Source organism: Gymnodraco acuticeps, unplaced genomic scaffold, assembly GCF_902827175.1.
Source record: "Gymnodraco acuticeps unplaced genomic scaffold, fGymAcu1.1, whole genome shotgun sequence".
Lineage (NCBI taxonomy): Eukaryota > Metazoa > Chordata > Actinopteri > Perciformes > Bathydraconidae > Gymnodraco > Gymnodraco acuticeps.
The window spans coordinates 3929168-3954333 of record NW_022989890.1 but is presented as its reverse complement, the minus strand read 5'-3'; the positions used below and the strand labels follow the sequence as shown (position 1 = coordinate 3954333).

At 40.6% G+C, this 25166-nt stretch overlaps 1 protein-coding gene across 1 annotated transcript; it reads left to right on the top strand.

Moving 5' to 3' along the window:
• The first annotated feature begins 1307 nt into the window (after positions 1 to 1307).
• LOC117535790 (solute carrier family 22 member 6-like) lies at positions 1308 to 24826 on the top strand. The gene is made up of 10 exons (XM_034200352.1): positions 1308 to 2244; positions 2327 to 2430; positions 2780 to 2934; positions 3080 to 3248; positions 3343 to 3476; positions 3560 to 3674; positions 3769 to 3983; positions 4069 to 4177; positions 23287 to 23490; positions 23644 to 24826. Exons 1-10 carry the CDS (start codon positions 1840 to 1842, stop codon positions 23729 to 23731), a joined length of 1698 nt encoding a protein of 565 aa, XP_034056243.1. The 5' UTR covers positions 1308 to 1839; the 3' UTR covers positions 23732 to 24826.
• The last annotated feature ends 340 nt before the right edge of the window (positions 24827 to 25166 follow it).

Below are 25166 nucleotides of genomic sequence, written 5' to 3'. Positions count from 1 at the left end.
CAGGTAGATAATTCTGTTTTTCAATCACACACAGAACGGCAAAATCAATGGGCAGTTTTTTCCACTTCTAAAAAGACAAGGTAAAGTACGGAAATAATTTGTCTTTTAAATGCTATGCTAAATAACTATGATAAGTGCTATGAGAAAGACTGCACTGTGTCAGACTTTTCACTAAACAAATTTAAGAAAATAACAAGTGAGTATATTTCCATTGTGTCTGCCAAAGAGAAATATCTGTTTAGGCTAAAACCGATTTAAAATTGTAAAGCAAGGCAAGTGTCAAGATCTGTCTTTATTGTATTTTGTCTTGTCTTTTTCTGTCTTTTGTTTCATGTTTTATTTTGAAAGGTCTTCACCTCCTGTCTTGCCTGTTTCTGTCTGCGTTGTGTCTTGTCTAGATCTGTCTTTGGTTTTCTGTCTGCGTTGTGTTTTGTCTTTAGATCTGTCTGTGGTTCCCTGTCGTTAGTTTCCCTGGTGTGTCTTATTACCCGATTGTGTGCACCTGGTGTCCTGTGTTTTCTCCTCCCTCCTCACCTGTGTCTTGTTTGTATAATTAGTCTTGTGTGTATATAAGTTCTGGTTTTTCTGTCTGTCTTTGTCGGTTCGTCTTGTGTTTTGACTTGGTTTGACAGCACCTTTCAGCACACGGCAACCCAAAGTGCTTTACAAAATAAAATAAAAGACATTTAAGAATAAATACAGTGGAAGCATATTAAAAACAGGCATTTTGAAATGTTGTAAAAAGAGATTTAAAAATACAGCAGTCAATAAACTGCTGCTTGTCAGGATGGAATAGTTACGTAAATTAATAGACAATTTAAAATGCAATGATATATATTTCAAATGACAATAAGTTCTGTACTTTAATATCTCATATTTATGACACGAAAATATTGAACCGAGTTTTAAAGTGGAGGATTTTTCAACTATTGATTGACCTTTAATATTTGCAACGATGGCTGCTTGGATCACAAACTGCACTCAGAAGTAAAGACATTTTTTGTATCAGGCTGCAGTTCAGTTGAACTGTCAACCGACTCCAAATAAACACAGCTATAATTCTTATCAATCATTTACTTTTGGTTTTCCCTTTTCTGTATGCCTGATTGCACATTTCTGACTGTGGTGTTTCCTTTGAACCAGTGAACAAATAATGTAGATTTTTAAAGCAACTGATAAAATCAGTTTGTTTGACCTCACATTCACATGCCCACAAACACAGACACTATCTCCCTGTTATTCATGTTGCGTAACCAATATAGGCAGGGAAAAGGTCTCAGTGCAAAAGGGGAAAACAGCTGAGCATAGTTATGAGCCCACCCTTGGTTTGAGCTGACTTGCACTGGAACTCTTCATCCGGATATTGTTCCTGCGCAGCAAGGACTCCACATTCTGCCTCAGTGTTTGGTGAACAAGTCGCTAATACCTCAAGAGGTTACATTGCACTTATAATCCAAAGTTCTGAAAAGCTGTTGGAATTTAAGAGCGGATTTAACAGACTGCACGAACAGCGACCATTTTTACTTCTTTTTGATTTTTTCGGCTCGCTTTTAAGGACTTCCTTTTTTGGAACACTTTCTAAGAATTCTAATTTAAGTTGACTGCATCACGTATAAGTGGTTTTAATGATTTTCTCTGGCGCAGCAATCTTTTTGTAAATGTTAATGTTATGAGAAAAGATTATTCAGCAGGTAAGTCTATTGAAATTAAAATTATCCAAACATTTTTTAATTATATTTTACTCTTGCCCCTTATGTTTGCTCCAAAGGAACCTACCAACAACAGGATGTGCTGTCATTAACATAAAGTTAACTTGTGGAGTTTTTGTAGTACACCACTATGGGGTTTGGGGAACTCTTGGAGCAGGTAGGGAGCACAGGACGCTTCCAGGTCCTGCATACGACCCTTCTCTGCATGCCTGTGATGTTGTTGGCCAGTCACAACCTGCTGCAGAACTTTGTGGCTTTGGTTCCCCCTCACTTCTGCAACGCACACACAAACCTGTCCCAGTCCCAGATGAGTGCAGAGGAAGCGCTGCTGGTCACGGTGCCGCTGGACCAGACAGGGAAGCCAGAGAGGTGCTTGCGTTACGCGGCTCCACAGTGGCACCTCCTGACAAAAAACAGGAGCTCCAGTTCAGGGAAGGAGGGAGACACTAACGCTGGTTTGGATGTCGACCTGCAGGGATGTTCCGATGGATGGACCTATAACATGACTCACATGAAATCCACAATCATATCTGATGTAGGAATATATTTTATTTTTCTTTGCTTATGTGTATATGTTTTCTTGTCCTGTGCCTTAAATGTTGTTCCATATTTTTTAGTGGAATTTGGTGTGTGATCGGCAGGCTTTGAAGCAAATGGGACAGACGGTCTACATGGGAGGTGTGCTTCTGGGTGCTGTTGTCTTTGGAGGTCTTTCAGACAGGTAACATTGATCTCATCACTAATGATTTACAGTTAAAGGAACGTTGTGCTATGTCAGATATGCGGCAACATTAATCATTTATGTAACTTTAAAACATGATATGTGTGTTTATGAAAAAACACACATATCTATAGAAATACAGTATGAGAACATTTGAGTTTTTTTGGTATTAAAGCATAATTAAATGTTCTACTAGAAAACCAGAATGCATGAATGAACCAGAAAATTAGCATCATATTTCCCCTTTAAAATGGTCCCACACTACACGTCTTTTTTTCATGCTACCTTGTTAAAATCATATGATGTGATACAGTCTGAATTAAACTCTTTAAACACCACTTGGCTCTAGATATGGTCGACGCATCCTATTGCTTATTTCTCACCTGCTGATGGCTGTGTCAGGAACATGTGCTGCTTTCTCCACTGCCTTCCCGCTCTTCTGCCTGTTCCGCTTTGGCTGTGGCATGGCTCTGGCCGGCGTGGGGCTCAACACCTTCTCGCTCAGTAAGACATTTAGCTGGATAGGGTACAATCAGCGTAAAACAACTTAAATGGAAGCAGTCAACATGCATAATGATTAAAGAATAATAATTGTACTAAATAAAATAAAAATACTTCTTTCTCTATCTCTTTTTTCTTTAATATCAAGTTGTGGAGTGGATCCCCACTAGTGTGCGAACAATAGTGGGGACAACGGGAGGTTACTGCTACACAGTTGGACAGTTGATACTGGCGCTCATCGCGTACTTCATCCGGGACTGGAGGTGGTTAACCCTGGCTGTGTCTTTGCCTTTCTTTGTCTTCTTCCTCATTGCATGGTAAGATGCCAAGTATTGACATGCAAATCAAAGCAAACCAGAATCACAGATGCATGTTTATTTGCACGATTAACAGAACACATATTTCACACAGGTGGTTTCATGAATCTTCAAGATGGTTAGTTATGAGTAATAACCCTGAACAAGCCATCAAGAACCTTAAAAGTGTGGCGAAATTTAATGGACGGAAGGAAGAGGGAGAGAAAATCGACATGAAGGTAAGAGAATGTGCTGTGTTTATGTTATTGTACCATCTATCTGTGTTTATTAATGTGTATAAAATACATTAATCTTTGTCGGTATGCATAGAGGCCTGCAGGAAACCATGAAGAAAGAGATGTCCTGCTCACAACGCACCCACTCTGTCCTGGATCTGTTCCGCACACCTACAATGAGGAGAATGACGATCTGCCTCAGTGCTGTCTGGTACATGTTCCTTCTTGTAAAAATCTCAGTTTTTCAGCACCAAATACGAAATTACATTGACACTGTTAATGCTTTCTTTCAAAAACAAACCTAGGTTATCCACGAGCTTTGCTTACTACGGTCTTGCAATGGATCTGCAGAAGTTTGGGGTGGACATCTACTTGATCCAAGTGATCTTCGGAGCTGTCGACATCCCTGCTAAAGTCGTCATAGTCGTATCTATGAGTTATTTTGGACGGCGCATATCACAATGTGGGGCTCTCATCATCGCTGGAATCACTGTTTTGATCAACCTGCTGATACCTTATGGTATGGTTGAAAACATGTATAGAAGTTGAATATCATACTGCAGAAACAACACAGTCCTCTGATGAATGTCTCACTCCATGTGCAGATAAACAGACTGCACGCACGTGTATGGCTGTACTGGGTAAAGGTTGCTTCGCTGCCTCATTCAACTGCTGCTATCTTTACTCTGGAGAACTGTTCCCAACAATCATCCGGTAAGTCTTATTTAGAAAATGTTGCTTTTAATTGTTTTATTAAGGGTTTAAAGGGGCCCTATTATACTAGTTTTCAGGTGTTTACTTACTTTAATGTTCAGAGCTCTTTATTTTTCTCATACTGCTTGAAAACCTATTTTCACCCTCTGTCTGAAACCAAAACCCAGTCTGCTCTAATTGGTTAGCTGGCCAGCTCTGTTGTGATAATTCAACTGCCAAGTGATGTCACTTTGTGATGAAGTAAACAAACGAATCAAAGTGAGGCGTGTCAGGCCAGTGGGGAGTGTGTGCGAGATAAACTCCCTCTGTAGGGAACTTTTGGATTTTAGCCTTTGCAGACCATTTACATGCACAAAAACCTATATCACACTACACAGGAAAGGCAAACCCCCCAAATGCATAAAGGGCCCCTTTAAGCTCAGCTCATTTTATATATTGAAGGATCTACATCCTGTCTTTTTGAAAAGGGGAGATGAGAGTTTCTCTACTTTTCTGATTGACATGCTGTTCGCTGGCAAAATGGAAATATGGACAATGCTTGAGAAGTCTTTAAGCTTGAACACAAGTTAGCATTTTCCCACTTCCATTTCCTTTGTCTTGACGTCAAAATGTGTTTGCACGGGCTTCTGGTTAATGGCCTGAACAAACGTCGCACCTTATGAGATTTTCATGTTTAGTTCTACAATATAAAATATGCCAGTAAACACCCACTCATCACTTTTGGAACTTTGTACCTGTCTTAACAAAGAGGCAGGAGATAAAGCAGATACCAAATAATAGTGTCAAACCAGGTCACCTTTGACCCAGATGATATGAGGACTAAACAGTTTCAACCTGTTTGGAAACTTCTTAGGGCGTGTAGGAGCCATTTTGTGGGTGATGTTGGTGTGTCAGTTTATTTAAGTTATATGTATAGTGCAATATTATTTATGAACACTGGGTGGCAGGGTTTAGCTGCACCGGGTGTATATAAGGAGGTCATAGGTGACAGGAGCGGTGTGGACACAGTAGGAGAAGAGCATACCGATTCCACCAGCCCGGCAGATGCTCATAGAATCACTAGAACGCTAAATTAACCCTGGTATGTAAAGACGAATAAACATCATCATAAACCACAACTAAGGACCGGAAAATCATCTGTTTGTGTCTGCGTCTGGATCACTTTTCAACCCTTCTGTGAACGTAACGGCAAAAATATATAGGACATAGGAAAAGGAAATTGCCATTACAGGGCGTTTGGTTTATTTTCATCCTGTTCTGTCTTTATCCTGATATCCTGGGCCCAGGAGTTCAAAACTTTTAATCTCAATCAGATCCGATCAGATTTTGAAATGTCGTTTTTTGTGATCCAGGATCAGACAAGTCGGCCAAATTTTGTCCCTGGAGTTCAAAGCAATTCAGGATAGGATCACCCTGATCCAGATTACGACTTTTCAAGATGACTAGATCCTGAATATCAGTGCTTTAATTCTACCGATCACCATCTAGTGGACGTGAAAACTAATACAAGGAAGACAAGAGACCACATTGCAGACATCTATTGGCCGCAATTACTTTTGAAAGGTGATGGACTTTTTTTTTGTTGAAGATATTTTTTAATTAATCTAAATTACATTTCTGATTGACAATCTTTTATGAGCATACACATTTATGTCATCAACATTTGGTTGAAAACAAAATAGGCCACCACAAACGTGAGCAAAAAATGGAAAAATAAAATGTATTTCCCATGAAGGCTAAAAATTGTGTATTATTTCAGTTAAGAAACTTTGCCATCTAATTTAAATTGAAACATATTTTTAAATAAATGGTACAGTATATTTTGCTCTGGAAATCCACCCTCTGGTGGGATCAGGATAATCCAGTTTTTTGGGATCAAACTCATCCCAATCCTGTGTTGTCGGTTTGAACTACCCGTTTTGAAGATTTGATCCAGATTAAAGCTTGGATTGGATTTCCTGATCTGATCGGATATCAAAGTGATCCTAATCCTGTTTTTTGGTTTTGAACTCCCCAAAATCCAAATCTGATTTGATCAGATAGGGATTACAAGTTTTGAACTCCTGGGCCCTGGGCATTATCTGCTGTTGTGTTTAGTTGGAAGAAGTTCTATTTCATCCTTACTGACTGTCAGAGGCAGTATTTGGCACTGGATATTTTCTGTCTAGCGCATGCGCTGATCGAGTATTTATGTCAAAAAAGTCATGTGTGACCTCGCATGACCCTGGAAGGCATAAGTCCCGGTGTTGTCAACAAGTTCAGTCCTTTTTCATCATCTCGCTGCACTGGCTACTACTCTTAGAGCAGAAGCCAAGCTATCAATATTTGATTATTCAAGCTCATCGCTATCTGTAGCCTTGTGATCGCATCGGGAACCACGGTGTTCACCGTTCGGACCCTCATGAGTCCCGGACCGGCTGACGCTCCTGCACATCAGTCGGTGACAGTGGCGAGCCGTCAGGGCCCTCTAGGCCCTCTCTGAGGGCCTAAGATATTCTACAAAATAATATATTTTAAAAATATATATTTTTCATTAGTTTTACCAAAATAACTTGATTTAAAATAAAATTCCAAAGAAATAAACCCTTCGAATCTGCCTATTCAGTTTCTGTTTGAATGTGAAGGGCTAAATTAAAGAAGCTTGTTTGTTAAGATCGTGGAAAAGGAAGGACCCTCCATTTGTGCCTTTTTGCGGACAGCCTCTTTGTCCCTTCTAGACGAGGTTCTACTCCACTCAGCATGATGACACCGAAGGGAGTAATCCAGGTCGAACAGATCCAAGTCAAAATAATAACAATCCGCTGGGTCCATAGGTGGTCGGTTCATTCTGTTAACCTGTTAAGCCCGAGAGACCCCGGTACCGGGGCACTGCCGCAACATCTTTGCTGCACATCCAACCAATCGTTTCACATCGTGAGGTGACACAGAATCGAAGGGTACCCTCATTATCACTCAAGTATACGAACTTGCGGAGATAATAACAAGAACAGACATCAAAACATATGGCGCTAGGTAGCTAAAAACGCTAACATGGCTCACCTGTGTCGTAGTCTGGGTCAAAAGTGGTCTTCAATTGCATTAAAACGATAAAAACGCTGCTGAAGTTAATCCATAGGTTAATCCAATGTGTCTGTGTCCCTTTGAAATGATTTCTGATAATCCATAAGCAATAAACCTGCGTTTCCATTTCTAGAAGTCAGACCTAGAGACAGCTTCACTCTGGTGCAAAATTGTGTCCGCGAAGCCCACACCTTTTTGTTGACCCTTCGATTCTATTGGCTCTAACGGTCAGAAAGAGATGTCAATCACCAAAATCGACCAATGGGTTCCAGAGAAATGGTAAAACCCCCATTTCCACCCAAATCATCTCAGAGGTGGAATTGTTTTTGCTAAACCTCTCTAAAAAAGGTCAAATGTCACTTGTTTTGCATCAATCTTGATACAGGGTACTTATTATTAGGGGCTGTCAGTCGATTAATCGCATGATTGTCCATAGTTAATCGCAAATTAATCGCACATTTTTTATCTGTTCTAAATGTACCTTAGAGGAATATTTTTCAAGTTTTTAATACTCTTATCAACATACGAGTGGACAAATATGCTTTATGCAAATGTTTATTATCATTTGAACAATGACAAATATTCTCATGAATATTAAACACAACAACCTCTGAACATTAAAAATATTCGCCTCAATTCAACCTGGAACCGCTCATACAATATAAAGTGTGTGTAAAGTTAGACACCCCACACTAAAAATAAAGGTTGGCCGTCTGGGGGTTGAGGCATAACAACTCATGTAGATTCAAAATGGAAGGTCTGATAGGTTTAAAAACTTGGCATAGCCTGAGGTCAGGACATCTTTCTGCATTATAGAAAAGACTGAATGTCAATATCTTAATGTAAATTGGAGATACAGTCATTTGAACACATACCTACAATAGGCGGAAATGTATCTATTGTAGTGCCAGGAAAGGGAGTCGGAGGCGGTGGTATTAAGAACCGAGTTCCAATCTTTATTAGCCATTAATAACAGAGAGGTTATCGCATGAACTGCTCTGCTTGACGAGCAGGAATGGAAGCTAACACTACAGGTGTTCCCACTAAAGGGTCCGTGTGGCAACACAATACGAGAGGTGAATTATGTCCAATAACGTGTCACCACACTATGTAGAATGATCTCTTTACTTTGTAGTGACCCTGACATGGATTGCCATAGCAACACACACAATGGCTTGTTGAAAAGGTGTGGTTCTACTGAATCCAGCAATACCAATTGTGCAAAGGTAGCTTACATACTCATCGAGTTATGTCACTAAACGTTTATGGTGTCTTTATACACTGTTATGCCCAACTGCAGCCAAAATGTGCCAGGGACTAGAAGGTGAGACACAGAGACAAGGAAACAGGTTTTTGGATTAACAAACTTTAGTATTCAAATGAAATGTTCTTATCTAAACTTAAGTAAACCTAAGCTAGTGGGAGCCGGGGGATATATGCATATAAATTACAGGGCTGCCAAGTTTCAGTAAAAAGTAGGAGTGAGACTTTCGGGGGAAGATGCATTTAGATTTTTGTTGTTGCCTTTTTTAACGTCGATTTAGAGGAATATCTCAATTTAAATGAACATTAAGACTGTTGTGATGTCTTCACCCCCATGCCAGCTGCTCTCCCTGCACTGTTGGCCTCCTCATGCTTATATAGTGTTAATAATTGACCAGCACAAGTAGAAATGAAAACAATTGTAACAAATAAAAGTTTGACAAATAAAATACATTTATTTATAAAATGTCAATATAAAGAAAACATAGCAGCCTTTTAAGAAACAATAGCAGCCTTTTAAGAACCAATAGCAGCCTTTTCTTTTAGTGCATTTTTTTTCCAAGAGTAACAAAATTAGAACCAGAATAATATATATATATATTAGGGCTGTCAAACGATTACAATTTTTAATCGGATTAATCACAGCTTAAAAATTAATTAATCATGATTAATCACCATTCGAACTATGTCCAAAATATGCCATTTATTTATGTATATTGTTGTGGGAATGGAAAGATACATGAAAGAAGGCGGATATAGCCATTTAACATACAGTATCTATGTTTATTATAAAACATTTCTGCGTGTCAAAATGAAAGACAACCCACACACCTATCAATCATCAAACCGTGGGGTTGTAATTAATTACGTGTTGATTTCTATCAACGGGGGAGTACTTCAGGAAAGTCGACAGAGGGGGGGGGGGCAGCTAGTGGACTACTTCGTGACCACAGAGTGTGAACGTTGTGATCAGCTGTTTTAGCGCAGTTCTCCAGTGAAGGGGGGGGGGAGTCTCCCTCAGCAGCCGGGTGGTGTAGTTTTGGCACAATTCCGTTGTACAGACCGACATTAACAGCAGCCCTGTCTGTGCACACGGAGACCGACTCTGTCATCCGGTGATCTAACCGCCTTCTGGAAAAGCTTCACAAGTACGCAAATGCGCTTTGTGACACAAGTGACGGTACTCATTTCAGATTACGCACATAACCTGCGTACCAGTTATGTACGCCCCTGTACTACAGCATAAGTATTCTCCGTCGGGACTTCCTGCAACAACACCACGCCGTTATCAAAGATGTTCTATTGAGAAGACGATCGCTAGGTGACAAAAGTTTTCAAAACCGTGGCTACTGAAATCAATCTTACTAACTGCTGTCTGTGCAATTCACTCCGCGAGTTGGCAGACTTTATTTTGCTTACTTTAACATCATCTTTCATGGTGGGGCTAAACCATTTATTGGTATGGGTGTAGCCTACCCTAGCGCTGCCACTGGTGGCACACGGGGCGGGCCATTCTGCACATGCGTTAAATGCGTTAAATATTTTAACGCAATTAATTCAAAAAAATTAATTACCGCCGTTAACGCGATAATTTTGACAGCACTAATATATATATATATATATATATATATATATATTATAAATAAATAAAGTGCATGTCTTTGTTTGTGTGTTTTGGTTTACATGACATGTCTCATGTTGTAGGTGTTTGTGGCAGATGTTGATGCCTTGATGACAGAGGGAGGGGGCTCCCATTTGAAACACTGTGGCTCAAGGTTTGCCATCTTCACAGTCATGATGGATGATAGAGTTCCATCAAGAGCCAAACAGTTTTTCGGGTTTTGTTCAGTCCCACCACAGAGAACACTCGTTCAGCATCAGCATTTGAATGTGGAAGTACCAACACCAACTTGGCAATACGGGAGAGCCTCCCAAATCTGCTCATACCAGTCACCTTTGAAAAATGTAGGAAGCCTAATTACACTCGTATTTTTGTATAGAATTAAGTTGATTACGTCAATGGGTATTTCAAAGGGTGCAGAATAATTCTTACCTTATTCTTCATTGATGCCAAGTTCCCCCAAAAGCTCTCAATGTCGAACGTGGCTGGGTCTTCGGGCATGGCAATGTCCATGGACTGGTAGTCCAAAAACTCCTCACTCAGTTTGTCACGCTCGTCAGGTCCGTTGTATGGGAGAAGTTCAGGAAACCTAAAAAGAACACAATGTGCACTGATCTGGTCGAGTAATGTACAGTAGCTGAAACGGGTTGTTTTTCAGATGTGGTCATTAAACTTTACAATCTATTAAGAAAATGTTAAGAAAATGTGACAAGAGCCAAGAGTCTTTAACCTGCTCTACTTATTAAGTATATTGAGATAACTTGTGTTGTGATTTGGCACTATAGATAAATGTACTTGACTTGATACCCCAACTAACCTGTCGACAAAGTACAAGGCGTCTTCCACTCCACACTCTACCCTCTGCTGGACATCCAGAAACATGGCATGTTTTATCAGGGGCTCTCTCATGTGGAGTTTCTTCATGGCATACTCCACAGCCCTCACCAGAAACGCCACTGCTGCCTGCTGGAACCTCTGCACTTGCTGCGGTGTAATGTCTCCTGCATCAAGGAGCCTGTTGAGTGTAGCTCGAGTAGTGAAGCCGATCACCAGCTTTTCTCCTACGAGAGACACAATAAATCAACAACATCACAGAGGTCATTAAGGTGCTGTATGCGATTCTGGAGAAAGATTGATGCAATATGTTCTCATTCCCAACACCAACATGTCAGTATGAGACTGGGAATAAGACCGGTGTTGAGTCCCTTTAGCATCAACAACCACAATAGCTAACTTGAAAGCACCCCTTTAAGTATCTTCATCACATCAGTGATTGATTGATTGAATACTTTATTAGACAGAAATGCAAACAGCACAAGTACAGTCACACATTTGGGCTAAAAGGATAACATAAAAAAGTCCTGTGGACTTGTTTCCATTGTGGTCCTATGTGTGTGATGAGATGAGATTATCAAACTCATAACTTGTCTGCACAAGCAGCCCTCTAACAAACACAAACAGTATTATGTGAGTGAGATCAGTGAGTGGATAGTGTATGTGCATCTGCTGATGTGAAACTTGGAGGATTACCTATGGCAGTTGGTTTGATGGGTCCTTATAGAGGATTTCATGCAATTCCCGGTGCTGCAGTGCTGCTGGCTTCAGAAACTTCGAGAGCAACTTGGGTTGAAACTCCGTATCTACAAATTTGTATTTCAGAAAAGATTTTCAAAATTACATTTAACCTAGAAGTAGAGTGCTAATGAAAAAGGGAACAAACATAGTACATTATTACTAGCATACTGTATTGGTGCTTCCTTTAAACCAGTATCCCACATCCACAGTCAGATCCTCTGGATCAAAATATAGCTACAAGTAACTGTTTGATTGATTGAATATTTTATTAGACAGAAATGCAAACAGCACAGGTACAGTACTGTAAATTCCCTTAGCTCATAGTAAGTATCCATTAGCTCACACACGCAAATACGTGATGATTTAACTAACACTGCTATTAGTCACGGTTGTTGTTAAACCCACCGCAGCAACCTACCACACTGCTCACCAGCAGCCTGTGTAACGTTAAGTCTCACGTAGTCAGACCCACCGTTGACTTCATCAAAATAAAAATATTTGTAAAAATAATGTGGTTACCTACCGTTTGACCTCCCGCTTCAGATGAAAATGTCAGTCACGGCATTATTGAGGCGCTGACACAGACGTTTCACGTTTACTTTTCGATTTCTCCGCCATAGAGTTAGGTTGTTCTTCATAGGATAGAGACGCAATGACCCGCCCTAAGCTGCCTCTGATTGGTTTGTATACGTGGTGCCTTTCGTTGGGTTGGTTAGATTTAGCCTCGAGGGCTGATGATCGGTTATCACAGCCAATCGGGGGCAGAATAGGGCGGACTCACCCTGTCCCTGATTCGAACTACGGCAAGCCTCGAGCAACAAGTTATGGAAATATATCATTAAATACAAAAATAATTATAAAGTAGTGAGAGGGGGAAAAAAGCGTGTGAAATGGCAAGTGTGGCGTGAGGCATGTGAAGAGGTTAAATTGCGTGACTCTCACTCTCAAAGGGTGAGACTTGGCAGCTCTGTATTAAACCAAGCGGCAAACTCTGGGGAAGAGCCGGTGTCAGTACCAGATATGTTCGGGCTACCAGATATGTTCGGGTGTATTTCCGTCGCATCCGTCATCCGTCATATCCGTCATATACTCACCTCCCTCTGCTCCCAGCGCTCTGCTGCCACACACCGGCCGTCTGCGGAACTGCAGCCGGAGGAACTCGGGACAGCTTGTTATGTGTGGGGTGCTATGGTGGGGTCCCATGTACTTGTGCACATAAATAATGTTTCTAATTATTTACAATTTAAAAAATATATATTCTGCGTTATTTTAGCCAACACTTTTATAAGGCCACTAGATTAGATAATTACGAAATGTGTAGATAGAATACATATATTTCAGGTTGTTATTTTGTCATTGTGTTTAATGTTTTATTTACCTTTTAGTATTTTTATATAGGCAAGGCAAGGCAAGGCAAGTTTATTTATATAGCACTTTTCAACACAAGGCAATTCAAAGTGCTTTACAAAAAATGAAAGAGATTAAGAAAATGGCATTTAAAATCAGTCATTAAAAAGAAAAGCTAATAAAATAAACATTAAAAGAAAAAATACATGGATAAAAGTTACAGTGCTGTCAATTAAACATTAAAAGAAAAAAGTACATGGATAAAAGTTACAGTGCAGTCTAAGATATGAATAGTTCAATTAAAAGCAGCGACAAAAAGAAAAGTCTTCAGCCTGGATTTAAAAGTAGTCAGAGTTGCAGCGGACCTGCAGGTTTCTGGGAGTTTGTTCCAGATATTTGGAGCATAATAACTGAACGCTGCTTTACCATGTTTAGTTCTGACTCTGGGGACAGAAAGCTGACCAGTCCCTGAAGACCTGAGAGATCTGGATGGTTCATAATTTAGCAGGAGGTCAGAAATGTATTTTGGGCCTAAACCATTCAGTGCTTTATAAACCAGCAGCAGTATTTTGTAATCTATTCTGTGACACACAGGAAGCCAGTGTAAAGACTTCAGAACAGGAGTGATGTGATCCACTTTCTTAGTGTTAGTGAGGACTCGAGCAGCAGCGTTCTGAATTAGCTGCAGCTTCCTAATAGATTTTTTAGTGAGACCTGTGAAGACACCATTGCAGTAGTCCAGTCTACTGAAGATAAAAGCATGGACAAGTTTTTCCAAATCCTGCTGTGACATTAGTCTTTTAATCCTAGATATATTCTTTAGGTGATAGTAGGCTGATTTAGTAACAGTTTTAATGTGACTGTTGAAACTCAGGTCAGAGTCCATGACTACACCTAGATTTCTGGCTTTATCTGTTGTTTTGAACATTGCACACTGAAGCTCAGCGCTAACTTTTATACGTTCTGCCTTGGCTCCAAAAACCATTACCTCAGTTTTATCTTTGTTTAATTGGAGAAAGTTCTGACACATCCAGTCATTGATTTGTTCAATGCACTTACTCAGTGTTTGAATTGGAGCATAGTCTCCTGGTGAAATTGTTACGTAAATTTGTGTGTCATCTGCATAGCTATGGTAACTTATTTTGTTGTTCTTCATTATCTGAGCATGTAGATGTTAAAGAGAAGAGGCCCCAAGATGGAGCCTTGAGGAACCCCACATGTCATATTTGTCAACTCAGATGTGTATTTACCTATAGAAACAAAGTTGTTTCTGTCCTTTAAGTAGGATTCAAACCAATTCAGAACTGTTTCCGAAAGTCCCACCCAGTTCTCCAGTCGGTCTAGTAATATGCTGTGGTCAACAGTGTCAAACGCAGCACTGAGATCTAATAATACTAACACTGAAGTTCTGCCACTGTCTGTGTTTAAGTGGATGTCATTAAAGACCTTTACAAGAGCAGTCTCAGTGCTGTGGTTTGGACGAAAGCCTGACTGGAACACATCAAAACAGTCATTTAAATGCAAGAAATTACTCAACTGTTGAAAAACAACTTTTTCAATGATTTTACCTAGAAATGGGAGGTTTGATATGGGCCTGTAATTGTTCATTACTGAAGCATCTAGATTATTCTTTTTTAAGAGCGGTTTAATGACTGCAGTTTTCAGGGCCTGTGGAAAAATACCTGAGTGAAGAGATTTGTTTACTATATGAAGTAGATCTGAGGCCATGCAAGGCAAAACATCTTTGAAAAATCCTGTTGGAATAATATCAAGGCAGCAGGAGGAGGATTTCAGAAGTTGAATAATGTCCTCTAGGTTTTTATCATTAATCTGATGGAATTGTGTCATGATGTCTGAATTGATGTTAAGTGGAGATAGGGACAACACATTTACTGTTCCTGATGCAGAGGCACTGACTGCTTGTCTGATTTTCTGAATTTTGTCAGTGAAAAAGGAGGCAAAATCATTGCACGCCCTGGTGGATAGAAATTCAGAGGCTACTGACACTGGGGGGTTAGTTAGTCTGTCGACGGTAGCAAACAAGGCACGTGCGTTGTTTTTGTTTTTGGTAATGATGTCAGAGAAGAACGATTGTCGTGCGTTTTTCAATTCCAAATTATAGAGGCCAAGTCTCTCTTTATAGATTTCAAAGTGAACCTGGAGATTTGTTTTTCGCCACCTGCGTTCAGCTTTTCGACATTCTCTTTTTTCTGTTTTCACGGTCATGGCCTTTCTCCATGGAGATATTTTCTTGCCAGACACTTCCTTTACCTTAGTTGGAGCAATGGCATCTATAACATTTTTAATTTTTGAATTAAAATGATCTACTAGCTCATTTACTGAGATGTTGGCAGGGGCAAGTGTGGAAGAGAAATTCTGAGTAAACATTTCCCTAGTGTTTTCAGTTAAATATCGCTTTGTGGTTACCTCTTTTTGAACATTTTTTTGAACAGAAATAGAGCTCTCAAAGAAAACACAGGAATGGTCAGAGAGTGCAACATCAGTCACCACAACCTTAGAGATATTCAGACCCTTTGAGATAATTAAGTCCAGAGTGTGCCCCTTATTGTGCGTGGGCTCCGTCACATGCTGAGTCAGTCCATAGCTATCAAGAACACAAAACAGTTCTTTAGCCCCTCTGTCCTGGGGGTTGTCAACATGGATGTTAAAATCACCAACAATGACTAGACGGTCAAAGTCAATACACACTATAGACAGCAGTTCAGTAAAGTCATCAAAAAAGCTTGCACAGTATTTGGGTGGTCTATAGATATTTAGGAACAGAGCTCGAGAGGAGCATTTCAGCCGGAGGGCCACATATTCAAAAGAATCAAAGTTTCCATAAGATGTCTTCCTGCATTGAAGGGCATCATTGAACAGAATAGCAACTCCACCCCCTTTCTTATGCATTCTTTCCTGACTCATAAAACTGAAGTTGGGAGGGGTTGATTCGATAAGAACAGCTGCACTGTTATTTTGTTCAATCCAAGTTTCTGTTAAAACATAAAATCGAGATTGTGCTCAGTGATAAAATCATTGATTAAAAATGTTTTTCCTGCTAAAGACCTGACATTTAATAAAGCTAGTTTAAGTTTGTTAAACACACTATCAGTCATGTTTTTTGTAACAAGCTGTGGCTGACATGCAATCACTGCTAAATTAGATACACTCACACAAACGTTTGAGCGCTTCCTGTTTCTATGATTCACCGCTCTTAATCTATTACCTATCAACACAGATATCGGCAAAGCTACTGGCAGGCAGGGCCCCGACATGTCCTTGAAAGAGTTGAGAGTGCCATACGCCCTTGAGCCTGGACCCATCACATATCAGTAAGAGTTTGTTGTGTTTTGTACACACACATCCTTATCAGGCTTCGGAGACTGCAGAAGCCCCCTCGAAGGGAGGGGAGGTGGTCGACGTAGGCACGGTGATGGAGACGGGCTAGATGGTGCGGGGGTAGAGGACATGCTGCCAGGGGGGGGAGGTGGTTGACGTAGGCGCGGTGATGAGGACGGGGGAGATGGTGCGCGTCTCCGCGGTGATTTTGGTGGGCGTCGTTGAGGAGCGGGGGTAAAAGACATGGTGCCAGCCCTGCGTATCGCCTTCGTTTGGTCTTTGAACTCCAGGAAGGAATCGGTGCCAACCCTCTGTATCTCCTTTGTGTGTTCATCGATCTCCAGGAGGGTGGGCGAGGGTGAAAGGGTGAACGGAGTATCCTCAAAGGCGTTGACAGGGGGGGGGGGCAGTGGAGACTCCTCCATGTGTCTCATATGTCTCCCATAATCAGAACATTCCTCAGGCGGGTGCAGTGATAATTCTTCAGGGTTTTCTGCGTGATGTGTTGTGTCTTTCTCGTGTTTTGATTCCTCCTGCCGCTTGTCCTTGGCAGAGGGAACAGATTGATGACGCAGGCAGTTGAATATGTTAGAGATAAACAATTTCACTCCTGACTTGTTCAGGCAAACTCCATTTGCCTTGAAAAGATGTCTGCGATCCCAGAAAAAGTTAAAATTGTCAATAAAATGAACAGAATGGTCAGTACAGGCCGTTGAAAGCCACGTGTTCAGTGCAAACAATCTGCTGAATCTCTCCACTCCTCTTCTGACTGGCGGTAGAGGGCCACTGATGAACACCTCTGCATTTAGAGAGCTGGCAGTTTCCAACAAACATTTAAAGTCTTCTTTCAGCACTTCTGACTGTTGTTTCACAACATCATTTGTTCCAATGTGCAGTACCACATTCTTCACAGTCGGATGTTCAGCCCCAATATGCAGGATCTTCTCAGCCAAGTCAGAGACCACATCCTTGGGAAAACAGAGTACTTTGGTGTTGTTCTTATTACACAGACCTTTTACATCTCTTACAGCAGAGTCACCCACAATCAGAGTTTCAGGCCCAGTCGTTAGCTTTCCCTCTAGCCTTTTACTTTTAGAGTAGCTATTGGTCCTTACCCTGCTGCGTGAAGAGGACAGGTTATCCAGGTCATCAGATCTCCGGTTCTCGGTCAGCGGAGCGTATCTGTTCTGGATTGGCACACTTGGTGGTTTAGGAGGATTGTTTGTAATTCTCCCTTTAGCAGCTGTCCACGGCTGTTTCCTAGTATGAATAGGGGTTGAAGAGGCGCTCTTCCTGGGTGATAACAATGCAGGCCAGCCGGTCGCATCACAGATTTCGGAGCTCTGGGCTCTGCCTGTTATCCGTCCTCCCAAATCCCATGGAAGTGATTTACTCTTAGGCTTTGCACCCAGAGAGTTCCAGGGAGGACTACCACTTGTAGATTTATTACCCGGTACACAGCCCTCCTGTTCCTTGGAATCTTTGTAGCTGCTAACTAGCTGTGAGTTAGCATACCCTTCTCCATTACTTAGCAACACTGGTAAAGTTGTGTCATTCCCACGACATAGTCCATTCACTTCCACGTTAACTTCCAACCGTTGCATTTTCATTTCCAACACAGCCATCTTCTGTATAAGTTTCTGGAAGTCATCTGTAGAGAACGGAGGCATTTTGCTACCAACTAGCTTAAGCTAAATAGCAGTAGCCTACCAGGCTTTAGCTGTTGCTAGGCCACGCTATTGTAAGACTGACGTCGTCGTAAAAATTTGAAATATGGCTGAAACCCTCCGTCTATTTACGAAGATGAACTGTCCCAGTGATAAGTTAATGTCCAGGAGCCGCTGCTCGAAGTTTTCAGAGAATAAGAATAGGAAAATCAGCATAAAAAGTAAGCAGAGGCAAGAGCAAGCAGAAAAGCGTCTGCACTGTAAGAAAGATAAGCAAGAAGCCTAATATATAGTATCTGAACTTTGGAGAGGAGTTGGGGGACACACGACACATCAAATCACATCTACAGATCAAGACGAAGCTATTGAAAGTACTCCTAGCGTGTGAAAATGTTTGTGAAAAACGTGTGCAAAGTCTCCGAAAACGGAGCAGTGGCTGTGATGCTAGCTTTGCGGCTAGCGGTTAGTTGTTATTGTTTGAAGTTGTTGCTATGGAAACAACATGGCGGAGAAAAAGTATAATCTTCTACATATAATAACGGACAAAGTAAAGAATGAAGTGTAGGCTATGCCTGTTTGAAGTTGTTGCTAAGGAAACAACATGACGGAGAAAAAGTATAATCTTCTACATATAATAACGGACAAAGTAAAGAATGAAGTGTCGGCTATGTTTAAATGTTCGGAATTTGACCGTGATGGCCCTCTTGAGTTGCCGTAAAATATGACGAATATGACGGATGACGGATGCGACGGAAATACACCCGAACATATCTGGTAGCCCGAACATATCTGGTACTGACACCGGGACGCCAATACGGAAGTGCCACACACTGCAGTTCATATATTGACCGATAGGGACTGGCTGCAGAAAGGAGCAATTTCCATAGACCCCCATGTTAAAATGCCCAACTTTACAGCAGAAAAAAACATGTTTCTACCCATGGATGCCATACATATTATTATGAATATAGTTAGGTTCCACCTTCATGATTATGGATCTGTGAGTGAATTGTTTTCTAACACGACCCTTTTATTTATATTAGGTCTTAACGTTTTTGCATAAATTAGGGCGTGGTCACATTGAGTGACGGCTCTGTCAAGTGACTGCTGCTGCTAGCTTCTCGTCTCTCTGCTAGCTGCTAGCTGGGACTCTGCCTGCTCAGCTCATCCAGGGAACACAACTTGAAGCCGGCCGTGGTTGTTTGTTCTTCATGCTTATATATCGGACTATTGTGACTCGCTCTGCGGTTAAAACAGACGGTGCATGCATGCGGTTTTGCGGTAAGTGAAAATCGAGTACTTATTTATGTGTTAATGATTTTAATTGGCTACGTAATGAATGTTAAGGCTTGGTTTAGTGTGTAAGCGAGTGGTAGCTACATCGGTGCTAACGATGCTAATCGTAGCCTACAAGTTAAAATCATAGACTGTATATATAAAGGTTAAAACGAAATAGACTAGTATTAAGCGTTAAGTGGGATAATACTGTAGAAGAAACGGCTTCTGTTTGAGGTTATAAAATAAGGTCATCCTTGTAACTTAGAGAGATATTTTATTATGTAGGTAGGAACTGTATGAATCGCTAAGGTTAATTTAAATTGGCTATGCTCAAGTATGTAGACAAGCTTGTTTGTACACATGGTACTTTACATATATATATATGTTTGTTTAAGGTGTCCAGGTGATGCAGACAGGCTGGACCAGAGAGTGAGAGACAGAACTGGACTCCTCACAGCAGTGAACTTCAGCTCAGGTACAAAGACTCTATTTTTCATACTGTATAAACAATCAAGAAAGATATTGGTTTAAATGAATGAAGTATTGACTTTAATACACTGATATGTATTCCATTAAACAATACTAAATACTAGATCACAATGACTGATTTAAAATGCCATTTTCTTAATCTCTTTCATTTTTTGTAAAGCACTTTGAATTGCCTTGTGTTGAAAAGTGCTATATAAATAAACTTGCCTTGCCTTGCCTTACACATCAGTTAAGTTGAGGGTTTTTTCCATACAAAAGGTTACATTTAGATGTTAACAAGCAATATGACGTTGTTAGCTTTCTAATTTAATGTATTGAAGGCAAAGATATTTAACACATAGTGAGAACTGCTACTATTTATCTCTCAATATTGTCTGTAAAAAACGTGGTAAAAGTGATTCTTTCAGTGAGACAACAGAGCAAGCTTTTACAGCTGCACTACGTTTTGATAACAGTTAAATATTATTTTGATAATAACATATATTTCAATGTTGATGAACTTCATACTGTTCATTCATAATCTGATTGTCTTTGTAGCTCTGTTGAAATAAATAAAAAAACATTACAATTACAAAATAATTATATCGACAGCCCCTAAACACACAAACACACTGCTTTCATAAATAACACACTTGTTCTGCAATAATGTTTTACGTTTCCTGTCATTTTTGTTAGGAAAGGACATGCCTGAAAGACACGACATTTTCTCCTTCTCTGAGGGTCAAGAAGAACATCCAAGAGGAACATTAAAAGCTGATGTTATGAGATTTTAAGACCAGTACAGGACATTCACTAAGAAACTAATTTTATTGTAAAAACAGTCAGCTGATCGAATGCACCTATTTCCACATCTACACTCCATCAGCTGATTATTTCTATTTGCCTCACTTTATGAGCTTCACATCACTTGTGCCATGTACCGCAGAGTTTGCAACGTCACAAATAAATGGGGCCAATCTTCAGTCAGATGTGAATGTGTAATCTAACATTTTCAGTAAGAATAATGGACAAAACGAGTGCAAATACAATTTATTGAAATCTGAACCAAAAGTTAATCAAATGTTTTAAATAAAAAGCACATATGGACAGACAGGGTATATGCAGGAATCCTGAAGTCAAATGTAATACCTTTTAAGACCCTTTCCATACATTTTAAGACCTCATCGCAACTTCGAGTTCTAACCGGTTACATTGGCGACACACTTTACCTCACATTTACTATATTGATTGTAAGATAGCACAACTAAACAGAGTGCAGACAGACTACTGAAGCCTCCTCTCCACATGAACTTCAACCTCTCTGTGAAGGTCAGGTTTAATGCAGTATGCTGCTTTGTTGCTTCTGTACTCTGTGCTCTTTAATTCCAGTAGAACTCCTCAGAAAACCAAATGTAGAAACCAGTATTTGACCAATAAACAAAACAATTGACAAAACTTTCAACTATGAAATATATTAAACTTTGGTGAGCTTCAGCGGGGTAATGCCATATAGGAGCTCCCTCACAAATACCCAGGGGTTGAATTGGGCTGGGGCTGTCCGGGGCTAAGCCCGGCACATAGGACGATGCTCTGACGTCATCACCCTCACACATTTGTCATATGTTTACAAAAACGATATGTATGTTAAGACTTTTCTCGTTCTTAATATAGATTGAGACCTTACTTTAAATAGCAGATCTCTGTGACCGGATATAGTTTGGCTTAGACCCCGGCCCCACGAGGACGTATACAGTAAAACGCATACGCAAACGCAAAAAAGTTTTCCGTTCACACGCATTCGATTCATTAACGTGTCCGTTCACACTAGACCGCTGGAAATGCTGGAAACGCTGTAGTACATATGCCAGGCCTGTAAGTGGCGCTGCCGCCACAAAATACACCAAAAGCAGCTAAGAAGACCCCGGAGCATGGTTGTCATGGTTGCCCTTCTGTTTATTCTCCGCGGTGGACGGCGTGTTCTCCTGCTGTATATCTCTCAGGTAGTCCACCAGCAGATAACCCCCCCCCCCCCCCCCCCCCCACCACAGAGCGGAGCAAGGCAACGAAACTTAAAATAAGAAGCAGCATTTTATGGCACGCTATGCATGGGGCCACCTTGAGGGGGTTTCCCGACATGTTGTTTCAGTAAATTAAAGGGTATTTCATGTTGTCGTTGCTGTGGACCTTCTTAATACCTTGGAAAATGCCGTTTAATACTTTGTAATACTTTTTAATAGCCTTAATTTTCGCTAAATTGATTTATCTACTTTTTAAGACCCCGCGGACACCCTGGACAGAAGGTGTAAACCTATTAAATGTATAAGTGAACACATTTAGTCAAATAACGTGACAGACTGTGCAGTTGGTATCAGCTTTGCCCAGCATGGGCTCCTCCATCAGGCCTGGTCCTCCTCGCTGAGGAAAGACCCTCAGTCCTCTCCAAACCAACAGACAGGACGTCCATCACACGGAGGTTTCTCCCTGAAGTCTCTGCAGCTCTCTGGACACCAGGCTGTCTCAATCCGTCCACACTGAATATGAGAGGGGGAAAATGAAAATAATAAATGCTTTAGACAATAAGAAATATAAAGTTGACTGTTGAGTTGCTCAGTTTTTTTAGATTGTCAATACTATTACTGTATAACTAATAGCTCAGGTTAAGAGGCACATTCAAATAAAGATTGGTCTTTAAATACATGTTGTCTTTTGAATTGTTTGTCTAAAGTCAAGTATCTAGAACTGGTACTTAGTTTTAATGATACAGTCTGGTTATTATGCTGTTTGGAGGAGGCCTCAGGTAAGAGCACTAACTAGCTACCATCACATGTACCTTAGCTTGACTTAAATGTATTAAACGTATAATTAAGTGATATCAAAATATAAATAACTAATGTCATGCAAACATATTAATATTTGCTTGATTCCAGTGTTGAATTTAGCACAATTGCATACTGGGGGGGGCCTCGGGCTTAAGAGGTTAAAGGTGGGGTAGGTAATTTTGGAGAAACCAGCTCGAGTGCGCTAGAATTTGAAAATACACAGCCGGAAAAAATCTGCCACTTCCTTACAGAGCCCCTCCTCCAACACACACGAACGCGCACATGACCAATGAGGGCACGAGATAAGTTTGTGCACAGATGGAAGGCTGACAGGCAGGTAGGCCATCAAGTTATTTTAGCCGGGCCGGCTCAGATGATTGGTCGTGCTTTGTCAAAGCACTAAAGATATTCATTGCTATCGGGATGTTAAGAGCATTCCATGGAATATAACAAAAAGTGTATCTCGAGCCGGTTTCTCAAACTTACCTACCCCACCTTTAAATAGTTACTAAAAACCCTTGTCCCTATCAGTGCTGTATATGGACTGCATTTACGAGGTTTATCTGCGTTTTATTCAACGAAAATGACATACTTCATGTACACCTTAACTGGTAAATTTAGCAATGTCCTGAAATAGCAGCCTCTAATCTTGTTGTTATTTCTCCCTCTCAGTCAGAATGGCATGGGCTGGGTATCCATGATGGGTCGGGTGGGAGCCATGGTGGCCCCGATGGTGCTTCTCACGGCCGACTATCTACCTTGGCTCCCGGGTTTGATCTATGGCGGCGCTCCGATCCTCAGTGGAATTGCTGCAATATTTCTTCCAGAAACACTTGGCTCACCCCTCCCCGACACAATACAAGATGTGGAGGACAGGTAAGATCAGGTGGGACAGGATCTGTTCCTTCTTTACATCTCTGCAAATCAAAACATACATCTTTAGTAAAGTATACTGGAGGCATTTTAGACATTAAGAGAGAGAGACAGAGACAGATTCATCAATATTTTCATTTTCTATTTTGACCACAGGGGAACTGGGAGAAGCTCCAAAGTGTCACGAAAGGAAGCGATAATCCTGCAAGAAACCCAGGTGGATCTCCTAAAGCAGACGGCCTGAGGGCATATGGATTCTGCTTCTGAGGTTTCCCTGACATGTCAATGAACATATCTTGGTTACTGCTTTTTCTCCGGCCTGTTTATTAGTTTGATTTCAATAGAAAGCTTATTATGTTGTATGTCTGCTAGACAGGTGGAGTTGCAATAAGACAGGGTAATACAATGAAATGAACAGCTGTGAACAATTAGATCTGTGTGTGTTTGTGTTATAGGAGGATTTTAGTCTGGATTTGCATAAATCATGTTTTTATATTTTAGAAAATGTGCCTTCTACAGGTGCTTTGCTTTACTGGTATTTGTATAACTTCTTATTACTTGCAATCTTGTATTTGAAAACAAAACTATATTTTCAATCAAATCAGCACCTATACATTTAAGTCTTCTCATTCCCTTTGCTCTGTTGAACTGAAATACTTTGCACACTTCTTTATCAGGCTACTTTTAAATGGGCACTGTCTGATACAATTACTGAAACAAGTCAGACAAAGAAGTTTGTGACAAGAGGATTTACATTTAACTGGTTTGCGTCTGTCATTCATTGTCTGGGCCTTATGCTAAAATATCAATCAAGGTTCAAGGTTCTTTATTTTGTCATACGAACATACCCAGCTAGAAAATGTTGGTTCTAAAAACATTCTGAGAATGTTACAGTCATTGTTCTAGGAAGGTTTTCAGCGGGAAGTTTTTGGGGGGCACACTAACCCACTAACAGGGGTTTCAGGGACGGGCAGTGATGGTCGGTCCATTCTTCTATATGTCTGTCTTTGGTTTTCTAAGCGTTATTCGATCCATATGACAGTGCTTCTCAAAGTGTGGTCCGCGGACCACTGGTGGTCCGTGAGTGCCCCCTAGTGGTCCGTGAGTATATTTGTAACATTTCACATTTGAAATAAATAAATACATTTAAGTTTTCCGCACTCTCGCGGGAATATCTCCGCAATGGAACGAGCTTAATTTCCCCTCTCTATTGCATGATAAAGCTCAGCGCAACACCTTCATCGCACATGTTGCCACTTGTTTGTACCATTTTCAGGCGATTTATAATCTGTTCTAGAAAAACGATGTGTTTTGGAATATTTGTGGAGTTAGGTGGTCCGCGAGTGTTTTTTTATTGGTTAAGTGGTCCTTGGTATGAAAAAGTTTGAGAAACACTTCCATAGAGATATGTGCATAAACAACAAAAACACTTGGGGTATAATGTTCGAACAATGTTATCACCAAACATTTTAAGAATGTTTTTAGAGAACGTTATCCTACCTTTCAGAAGTACATTCTAGGAACCAAAATAAAACTTCTCGATGAAACCATTCCTAGAACAATGAATGGTAACATTTTCAGAATGTTTTTAGAACTAACAATGTCTAGCTGGGAACTCAGACATGCCTACGCAAACGTGCAATATCATGAATTACGTGCTTGTTTTCTTTTTTTAAAGG

Coding starts and splice junctions, on each gene's coding strand:
- LOC117535790 (XM_034200352.1), top strand. CDS start 1,840: ATGGGGTTTGGGGAACTCTTGGAGCAGGTAGGGAGCACAGGACGCTTC. Junction 3,249..3,342: donor GTCTTCTTCCTCATTGCATG/GTAAGATGCCAA, acceptor TATTTCACACAG/GTGGTTTCATGAATCTTCAA. Junction 3,477..3,559: donor CGACATGAAGGTAAGAGAAT/GTGCTGTGTTTA, acceptor GTATGCATAGAG/GCCTGCAGGAAACCATGAAG.